The sequence below is a fragment of the Arachis stenosperma genome, chromosome 8, assembly GCF_014773155.1.
Source record: "Arachis stenosperma cultivar V10309 chromosome 8, arast.V10309.gnm1.PFL2, whole genome shotgun sequence".
In the NCBI taxonomy this organism is placed as follows: domain Eukaryota; kingdom Viridiplantae; phylum Streptophyta; class Magnoliopsida; order Fabales; family Fabaceae; genus Arachis; species Arachis stenosperma.
In genome coordinates this window covers 25,867,376-25,878,302 of record NC_080384.1, presented here as the reverse complement: position 1 = coordinate 25,878,302, position 10,927 = coordinate 25,867,376, and the positions used below count along the sequence as shown (strand labels likewise).

At 32.8% G+C, this 10,927-nt stretch overlaps 1 protein-coding gene across 1 annotated transcript; it reads left to right on the top strand.

The window, feature by feature from the left end:
• Positions 1-2,926: 2,926 nt before the first annotated feature.
• Positions 2,927-10,502, top strand: LOC130944131 (pre-mRNA-splicing factor ATP-dependent RNA helicase DEAH7). The gene is made up of 16 exons (XM_057872299.1): positions 2,927-3,244; positions 3,335-3,464; positions 3,563-3,784; positions 4,443-4,513; positions 4,905-5,235; positions 5,508-5,812; positions 5,985-6,082; positions 6,418-6,529; positions 6,817-6,994; positions 7,082-7,311; positions 7,397-7,573; positions 7,719-7,790; positions 7,883-8,059; positions 8,228-8,289; positions 8,382-8,534; positions 8,619-10,502. The coding sequence occupies exons 1-16, from the start codon at positions 3,239-3,241 to the stop codon at positions 10,216-10,218; spliced, it is 3,924 nt and encodes a 1,307-aa protein (XP_057728282.1). The 5' UTR covers positions 2,927-3,238; the 3' UTR covers positions 10,219-10,502.
• The last annotated feature ends 425 nt before the right edge of the window (positions 10,503-10,927 follow it).

The window sequence follows — 10,927 nt, the reverse complement described above, 5'->3', positions numbered from 1 at the left end:
TTTTAAATTAAATAATAATTTTTAACTCTTTTTAGTAAATAGGCACTACTTTTTAGACACCATAACATTCATCTAATATTATTTTATGTCAATTTTTGTACAACTGTGGAAATTGTCCCCTAAATTGAACATTAAAAGTAGCTGCTGCATCATTATTGTTTTACTATTAATATAAAAAATGAATTAATTTATATTATTAATTATTTTTAGATTAAAATAATGAGACTCACAAATAATAAATGTTACAAATTTAAAAAAATTAAAATATTATTTTATTATTTTACTAATATTATTATTTGAATATTTTTTTATAAAAAAAATAATCCTAATAGATATTGCTATATAGTTGTATATTAACAAAATTTACGTCCAAAAAGATAAATCTAAGTTAATATTAATATATAAAAGCCACATATTTAAGAAGTACTATAGAAAATAATATATATATATATATATATATATATATATAAATTAAAAAATAAATCAATTTACTTATTCTAAATCATAATATGAAAAATTTTAAGAATTAAATTAATATTGTAATTATTATGGTATTATTGGAGATTGGTCACTATAAAAAAATTAATATAATATTTCAATTTAAATGTTAAAAAAACAGTAAAAAATTAATTTAATAAAAAATTAATCTATTAAAAAGTTAAGTTAACAAATAAGATAAAAATAAAAAACAATAAATTTAAAAAAAATTTATAAGTAAAAAATTATATATTAAAAATTTAGTTAAGACAATTGAATAATTATTAGTTAAGTATTTTTAGTTATTTAATAATATTTTTTATTCATGCAATTTTAAACGTTAATAGGATTAATTTTTATTCTAATATTTTATAGAAAAATCATTAAATTATATTATAGTTTTGTCTTAAAGTCATCAAAGTCTTTTTTTAAGATAAACATTTATATTAGACCCAACACATCATATTAAACCCGGCCCACATATATATTTTACAAATATAAAATTTGTATTGATTATATTAAACACTAAAACTAAACATTAATTAACCATGGGTATAGCACTAATTCGTATGGCTACCTTCTGTATGAACTGAACCACTGCAGCAAATGTCCCTTCAGAGTACTTGTTTTTTGCAAAAACTTTAATCAAAGAAGTCTGGAAGTGACATCTGTCTTCTACACATGTAAAAGATCTTTTCTTTCTACACACTAGTAAAGCCCGTGTTTAAATTGCCGCAAGCACGCAATATGTAGTTCAGATTTACATACTAGACTCAGATTGGCTGCAGTGGATAATATGAGAATATATCTTGTGTATTTTAGTATATATTATATAATACTTCGTTTATGTTTATATATTTGAATTAATAGTGAAATTCATCCTTAAAAAATCACTTATTTTTTAAATTAGTCATCAAAATTTTCTTTTATCATATTAGTCCTTAAAAGATAAAACGTAAGTCAAATTAGTCTTTTCGTTAGTTAGATGATGTGGCAGGTTAATATCACATATCATAATATGATTGGTTGACATGTTATGTTAGTAACACTTAACATGTTACGTGTAAAAAAATTATTTATAATCAAAATAGTCTCGAAAGTTTAGACATAAGTAATTTTCATCCTTAAAATTTTAAAAATTAATACAACTAAATTTTTAAAGACTATTTTTATTATAAATAATTTCTTTTCATGTCAAGTGATTGTCACTGACCTCATGCATTAACCAATCATCCTGTGACACATAGCATTAACCTACCACGTCATCATGCCATTATCATTTAACTAACGAAAGGATCAATTTGACTTACATTTTATCTTTTAAGAACTAATATGATTAAAAAAAGAATTTTGATAACTAATTTAAAAAATAAGTATTTTTTTATGGACGAATTTAATTATTAACTCTTATATATTTCATATAATTTTGATAGTTGTAAAGAAGAAAGAAGTTCTAAATATAATATTCTTAATTTTATTAGATAATTAAATTAAGGGTGAACCGTTGAAAATGTATTCAATTATTTTGATTCTCATATAAATATTTTAAATTTAGTTATTGATAAAAATATTTTTAAATAATTTAAAATTATATCAAAAATGTTTAACTGTAATTAAAAATATAATTTGTTAATAAAAAAAGTATAATATAACTCACTTATCGCATAAAAAACTTAATTTGTTATATCATTATTTTTTATTAATGTAGAATGTCTTAATTTAAATATACATATTTTAATATTTTTGAATAATTTAAGAATATTTTTATTAATAATAAAATTTAAAAATTATCAGTAAACAAAAAGTTTGGGTAAATTTTTTGAGTTTATCCTTAAATTGATATTTTGATTTTTATATGGCGATTAAACTAGTCTTTTAGTTTTTAAATTGAGCAACTTGTCTAATTATATTTCAAGGAGCAGAGTTAATATTCTGCTTAAATTAATTGGGTTTAAATTATTTTATAGCGTTATGAAGGGTAAACGTGTCATAAAGAAATTTGGTTCATCAAAATAATAATTTCAATTAATAAAATTAAATTCAATTCCATAAGTTTTGTTAAGCAATTTTAGTGCTTGTTTAGTGTTATTATTTTAATAAAAAAAATATTTTTTAATAAAAAGAATTTTTTATTTTTTAATGTATTTAATAATTTTTTAATAATAAAAATAAAAATATTAAAAAAATAAAAAAATATTTTTTTAAAAATTTATAATTTATATTTTTTTAAAAAAAATATTTTTTATATAATAAATAAATAAAAAAATATTTTTATATTATTATATCAAAATATAATTAATAAATAAAAAAATAATTTTATATAAAATATTCTAACATAAAATTATTTTTACTATTTTATAAAATCTTTTAAAAAAGATAACTCAAAAAAAATATTTTCTTAAAGAGTTACCAAATAAGCAACCCTTAAACATTAGTAATATACTTTTTCTTCTTTTTGGGGGTAAACCTGATATGAACCTTCTCCTCCATAAGTCGGTCGGAAAACAATCAGAAAGTTAGAAAGGGCTGCGTGCCGCCACCTTGGTCGCAAGGTCCAGTTGATCAGTTGAAGCAAAACGGCGTCGTCCTTCAAGTCTCTCTCTCCGATTCCAACGTATTGAGCCTCAGCGTCCCCCTAATTTTTTAATATCGAAGCTCACTTTCGTATTTTCCCCTAAATTGCTCTGAACTTCACAATTAGGGATTTTTTTAATTCATAATTGAGCTTGGAGCTGCTCCTTATCCAAATCCAACTTGCATCATGGAGGTTAGTATCATATTCATGGTTATTTCCGTTTTTCAAGCTAAATGGATCGAGATTTTTGTTTCTAATTTATTCGTTATTGTTTATGAGTAGAAAAATGGAGTTGTTGACATTGACAAGACCACGGAGACCATGGAACCGGAGAAGTCCACTGGTGGTGGACTTTATGTTCCCGGCAAGGACAGAGTGGTGTACGTGCCTCAAGAAAGAAAATCTCGTTTAGGTATTGTAGTTTCTTATGCATTTTGAATTAGGTATGTTTCTGATTTAGTTCCATTGAGCATAGATTAATTGTTTGGTATTAATGAATGACTTCAATAGGACTAGATGCCCTTGCGATTGCAAAACGTGAAGGATCTCAAAATGATGGAGTGTTCAAGGTCCCGAAACCAAGGACCATTTCTATTGCAGCATCTGCAGAAGATGTAGATAAGTCTGAGTCTACTGTCATTGAGGATGAAAGCGGGCTTGGTGGAACTGCTAGTAAAGACAGACGAGCTAATACGAGATACCGGAAATCAACCAATGAATCATCACAAGCAGGTTATAATTTTTAAAAACCAATATCTCTTCGTTTTGCTATCGTTTGGATTTATTGATAGGTTTTTTCAGTTGTGAAAGATCAATGTGTAGGAAAAAAGATATTGTTCAAAACTCATACTAATGTTGGAAGTTCATGTTATTGTGTTGTGTTAATGGTGCCGTGTTTGAAGTTGCAAACGCATGGCATGTGTTTGGAAGTTTTGTTCTTATATTCATATTTGATGCAAATGAATGCATTTGGTAGCAGTAAGGTGGACCTTTTATTTTAGTAATGGGTACTCATGGTTTATGAAGGTGTCACACTTGACACTCATTAAGATAGTTGCTACTATTTAGGGGATTTTGTGTCTTGCTTAATATTGGAAAAAAGAAAACGGGGGGGGGGGGGGGGGGTCAGTATGGGAGTTATTGAAGGGGGAGATATAGATAAAATGGTCCTTATAAAGCTTTTTGGAAATGCAAAGGGAAAATGTGAAAAGCGTTGTTGTACTTACAAGGGCTAATTCAGTTATTATAAAGGAAAATTTTCAAACTCAACATGTTTAATCTATGCAGAATGATTATTTCAAGCTGTCTTAGATAAAATATGAATGTGTATGGGTTGTTAGTATGCATAAAAACAATTATCTCAGATGGTTCTCTGGCTTTGTACATGCAGAAAGTTCTGTGACTGAAGATCATGATGCTGATTCACATGGGACTCGTTCAAAGGAGCATCGGGGTTCAGATGTAAGATTATTCTCTCTTTTTCTGGGTTTTTGCTTTCATATTTCATGGCCCTATTCCTTTTGCTCTTTTAGGAGAAATATTTAGTTTGCCATGATGTTGTCCTAGTGCCTAGTATATTTTTTATGAAACTGACAGTGTATATTTGTTTTATGAAGGACATGAAGAATATTTTGAGTCATTATTGAATATGCTAATAATTGCTTTTGTTAATCTCTGCAATAAAAAATCAATACAATATTTTTCTGTCCAAAATAAGTGTTCCTACATTTTCACTGCTCAATATTATATCACTTCTTACTGTTGCTTTCATCAGTTAGCAATTTTTGTTCAATTAAAATTTAATATTTTGAAGTTTTGCTGCATGTCTCATTATGATATTTCAACTTTGAAGGTCCCTGCTTCACCTTCTGGATATGAAAGGGAGAATTATAGGAATGAGAGGAGGCATCACAGAGATGAGTCAAGAAGTGGTAGCAGAAGAGTGCAACATGTAGACAATTTTGAAAGTAAGGAGCCTTATTTTGAGAGGGATTCACGTAGTAGGTATGGCCATGAATACAACAGGAATAGGGAGCGTTATTCTGAGAGGGATTCACGTAGTAGATATGACCATGAGCACGGTAGAAGTAAGGAGCTTTATTCAGAAAGGGATTCCCGTAGTAGGTATGACCATGAATATGGTAGAAAGCGAAGCAGATATGAGGGTTCCAGGAGAACACCTGGTATGTTATTGTTATTATTCTGCTTCTTGTAATTTCCCGTATTAATCCAATTACTGGAGCCAGATATGCAGTAAATTAATCCAAATTTGAAATGCTAGAAAACTTTCTGCATTTTTAATTTTGTATCGTTATACCGAACAGAAATTTAAGAAAATATCATTTTCAGAGTATAATATGCAAGTAATCCCCAACACATTTGTAAAATCTGTCTTAGTATTATCATCATTATCATCATCATTATTACTTCTGAGTTACCAGTGTTTTATTTGCAGGCAGGTCTGACTGGGATGATGGGCAATGGGAATGGGAAGATACTCCTCGAAGGGACAGTGTCTCTAGTTCTAGACATCATCAACCTTCACCATCCCCTATGTTTCTTGGTGCCTCACCTGATGCACGATTGGCTTCTCCATGGTCAGGAGGCAATACTCCTTATTCTTCTTCTCCATGGGACCATGTGTCTCCATCTCCTGTTCCAATACGTGCTTCTGGATCTTCAGTTAAATCTTCTACTTCTAGACATAGTGGAAGGTCCCATCAACTTACTTTTTCTTCAGGAACTTCAAGTTCGTATGAGGTATATCTTGTGCTTAATAATATCTGTTTTGCCCTTGTTTAGTTGATAATTGATCTGAGATGCTTTAAATAGATGATTTTAAGCTGATCACTAACAAAATGTCTAGAAAGATTCCATGGTTTCATTATGGTCGTTTCTAATAATATGCATGTACATCTTGTCATGTGTCCAGGATGAAGTGACTGATAAGTCCGAGTTTGGCGAAGAACACAAGTATGAGATTACTGAAAGCATGCGTGCAGAGATGGAATATGATGCTGACCGGGCATGGTAATTATGCTAATTAAACTTCATTTTGAGAAGTATCCATTTTGATGTTGTGTTAAATCCTTGTATTTGACATGTGTGGTGTTAAGTTCTTGGAAAATAATTTGGTTCCTTTTCTATGCTCGTCTTCTATAATACGTGCTCGGTCAAATTTAGGTTAAAATTTAGTTCTTTGAATAGATCCAAAATTTGAGATTTTGACTCATCATACAAGTTTGACCTGTGATAGGGTTGAAGTTATAGATGACCTTTTAAGCCGTAACATATATTGTGTAATTTTCAAACTTTCACTTCTTGATGTATAATACATCAATCTGATTAAGATTATCTTTGTGTAGGTATGATAGAGAGGAAGGTAGCACAATGTTCGATGGAGGAGATAACTCATCACTTTTTCTTGGAGACGAGGCTACCTTTCAAAAAAAAGAGGCTGAGCTTGCCAAAAGACTGGTAAATAACTAAATATTAAGAATTCTAATTATATGTAAACTAATATTTGCTGCAAACTGTTATACATACAAAGCTTCTTGTTACTTGCAAATTTTTCTTGGATAAATTAAAGATAGTTCCTTGTCATAAGTAGAACTGATACATATTAAAACTGAAATGTCACATATGAAGATGTTCTATACACCGCGTTATATATCTTATATATGCAGCATGGATTGTGCATGGTTTTTAGCAACTTGCATTTAGTTATCTTGTTAAAGTAATCAGTTGTTGTTAACAAATAACAGACTAGAAGAGATGGGACCAAGATGTCCCTTGCTCAGAGCAAGAAGTTGTCTCAGCTCACAGCTGATAATGCTCAATGGGAGGACAGACAACTCCTGAGATCAGGAGCCGTTAGAGGTACAGAGGTTCAGACTGAGTTTGATGATGAGGAAGAACGCAAAGTTATTCTTCTGGTGCATGGTAAATCTTCATCTCGCTAATTGATGTTTTATGCAGTTTGTATGGCATACACCTCTTTAAACTGATTATTTTTACCGACATTCGCAGATACAAAACCTCCATTCCTTGATGGCAGAGTTGTTTTTACTAAGCAGGCAGAGCCAATTATGCCAATAAAGGATCCAACATCTGACATGGCTATAATTTCTCGTAAAGGATCTACTCTGGTCAGAGAAATACGTGAGAAACAGAGTTCAAATAAGTCTCGCCAACGTTTTTGGGAGCTTGCAGGCTCAAAACTTGGCGATATCTTAGGTGTTGAAAAGACAGCAGAACAGGTATTCTTCTGGAACAGTTGTGATCTTTGCTTTCTCTTACTGGTGTATAAAGACTTATCCTTTTTAAAAATCCTTTCAAATGCAGATTGATGCAGACACTGCTACAGTGGGTGAACAGGGTGAAATAGATTTTAAGGAAGAAGCTAAGTTTTCACAGCATTTGAAAAAGGAAGAGGCTGTGAGTGATTTTGCCAAGTCAAAGAGTATTGCAGAGCAAAGGCAATATCTGCCCATTTTTTCAGTGCGAGATGACCTATTACAGGTTGGTTTTTTCTTTATTGTATGTGTATCTCATAATCAGCTAAGAGAAAAAATGTTTTGCCCTCTCACTTGTGAAGAAAGTGAGAAGCAAATAGAGCCAGCGGTTCATATATGTTGCAATAATTTGTTGATATACACTTGTGTAGGTAATTCGAGAAAATCAGATCGTCGTAGTGGTTGGAGAAACTGGCTCAGGAAAGACAACCCAATTGACACAGGTGCATTGTCCTTTTCCTTTTCTTTTCAATTATTTACATGATCATGTTTGTCCAATCAAGACAGAAATTTGACATTTGAGTTTTTTGAACAGTATCTGCATGAGGATGGCTACACTATAAAAGGTATAGTAGGTTGCACCCAACCCAGGCGTGTAGCAGCTATGAGTGTGGCCAAGAGAGTCAGTGAGGAGATGGAGACAGAGCTGGGTGAGAAGGTTGGCTATGCTATACGGTTTGAGGATGTGACTGGGCCAAATACCATTATAAAGGTAAACACTTATTTTATAACACTGGAACTATTTTGCTATTGAGTGTGGTTTCTTTTCATTGTATTTATCCTTTGAGCATACACAAGTCTAACATATGCATTAGTTATGTGGACACATTAGTAACTTTTGTTGCTATATACTCTAAACTTAAATTGTTGAATTTTACAGTACATGACAGATGGGGTTCTTCTACGAGAAACACTTAAAGACTCTGATCTAGACAAGTATCGGTATGAAAATATTGAGAAAATTCACCCTCAACAATGACATTTATGGTGTTTCTGCAAAAAAAAAATAACGTTAGTATCTGAAACTGTTGCAGGGTTATTGTCATGGATGAAGCCCACGAAAGATCATTAAACACGGATGTTCTTTTTGGAATATTGAAGAAAGTTGTTGCTCGACGTCGTGATTTTAAGTTGATCGTCACATCAGCAACTCTGAATGCACAGAAATTTTCACATTTCTTCGGAAGGTGAGTTTCAGCTCCTCAATCTTGTCTAATATCTCGTTTTCCACATTTTGGTTGGTTCACGATCTAATTAGGGCATTCTTGCAGTGTGCCAATTTATCATATTCCTGGGAGAACATTTCCTGTGACTACATTATGGAGTAAAACTCCAGTTGAAGATTATGTTGAAGGTGCAGTGAAGCAGGCCATGACAATTCACATTACTAGTCCTCCAGGTGACATTCTTATCTTCATGACTGGCCAAGATGAGATTGAGGCAGCTTGCTACGCCCTTGCAGAAAGAATGGAGCAGATGGTCTCTTCTTCAAAGAAAGCAGTCCCTAAACTCTTGATTCTACCTATATACTCTCAGCTTCCTGCTGATTTGCAGGCTAAGATATTCCAGAGAGCTGAAGATGGAGCCCGAAAATGCATCGTTGCCACTAACATCGCTGAGACATCATTGACTGTGGACGGTATCTTCTATGTCATAGACACAGGTTATGGTAAAATGAAGGTGTATAACCCAAGGATGGGTATGGATGCTCTCCAAGTCTTCCCCGTCAGCCGTGCTGCTGCTGATCAGCGTGCTGGTCGAGCTGGTAGAACTGGGCCTGGTACATGTTATCGACTGTACACAGAGAGTGCTTACCTAAATGAAATGTTGCCCAGTCCTGTCCCCGAGATTCAAAGGACTAACCTCGGCAATGTGGTCTTGTTGCTGAAATCTCTTAAAGTTGAGAATTTACTTGATTTTGATTTCATGGACCCACCTCCGCAAGATAATATTCTCAATTCTATGTACCAGTTGTGGGTATTGGGTGCCCTTAACAATGTGGGTGCCTTAACAGATCTTGGCTGGAAAATGGTTGAGTTTCCACTGGACCCTCCACTTGCCAAGATGCTTTTGATGGGTGAACAGCTAGGGTGCCTTGAGGAGGTTCTGACAATTGTTTCCATGCTTTCAGTACCGTCAGTTTTCTTTAGACCCAAGGACCGAGCAGAGGAGAGTGATGCTGCACGCGAAAGATTTTTTGTGCCAGAATCTGATCACTTAACCCTGTACAATGTCTATCAGCAATGGAAACAGCATGATTACAGAGGTGACTGGTGTAATGATCATTTTTTGCATGTTAAAGGTCTAAGAAAAGCCAGAGAGGTGAGATCCCAGCTGCTTGATATTCTCAAGACACTGAAGATCTCTCTAACCACCTGTTGGCCTGATACAGACATAGTCAGAAAAGCAATTTGCTCAGCATACTTCCACAATGCAGCAAGATTAAAGGGTGTTGGAGAGTATGTCAACTGCCGGACTGGGATGCCATGTCATCTACACCCCAGTAGCGCACTCTATGGCATGGGTGCAACTCCGGAGTATGTGGTTTATCATGAGTTAATCCTAACCACGAAGGAGTATATGCAATGTGCTACAGCCGTGGAGCCCCAGTGGTTGGCTGAGCTTGGACCCATGTTTTTCTCTGTTAAGGAGTCTGATACATCATTGCTGGAGCATAAGAAGAAACAGAAACAAGAGAAGACGGCCATGGAGGAGGAGATGGAGAATTTGAAGAAGATGCAAGCAGAGATTGAGAGAAAACAGAAGCAGGAGGAGAAAGAAAAGTTGGCTAAGCAGCAACAGCAAGTCTCCATGCCAGGTTTGAAAAAGGGCTCTTCCACATATTTGAGGCCAAAGAAACTTGGTTTGTAAATAAAGTTGTATTTTCAAGTGAAGTATTTAGTTACAGACTCACCAGAGGTAGAAAAAGAAGTCTTGTGCCAATTGTAACAAGAAGTAAGAGAAAGCATGAATTTTCAATTCATTATTGCGGTCTCTTAGAGCAATACGAATTCTAGGTGAAGCACTTCACATTTGATTTTGCTTTGCAATCTTACTTTGATAGTGACATCTACTAGGTGAAACAGTATGTCAATATAGGCCTCAAAATTACTTTCATGGAAGATTCAAATATCAACTGGACATTGTTTCTTTCATTTCCTTTTAATTTATTTAAATGCTATCTTTGTCGGAGAGGACATTTCAAAGTGGGTTGGTGACGAAACTACCATGTGGCATCATAATTTTATTATGGTTTAGAGTTTAGACTGTTCGTGTGCAAGTGGATGAGGCGAAACAAGTTGCTACCATCGGAAAGCCGACTTTATCGAATTTAATGATGATGTCAGACAGAGAAGAGGAAGTAACCTGATCAAACATAAACATCAATAATACTACGTATGTAACTGCTTCCACCTTGAATGAATCTAGTAACAGGGACTTCCATTGTTATGTACAACTTGTTTCATATTTGAACAAAAGGTAAACTCCTCAAAATTATTTTTATAAGATTAAAATGATAAAGATATCTTGAAAAGCTTTAAAAATATCATAAAAATAATAAAATAAAATGCTATTCTTT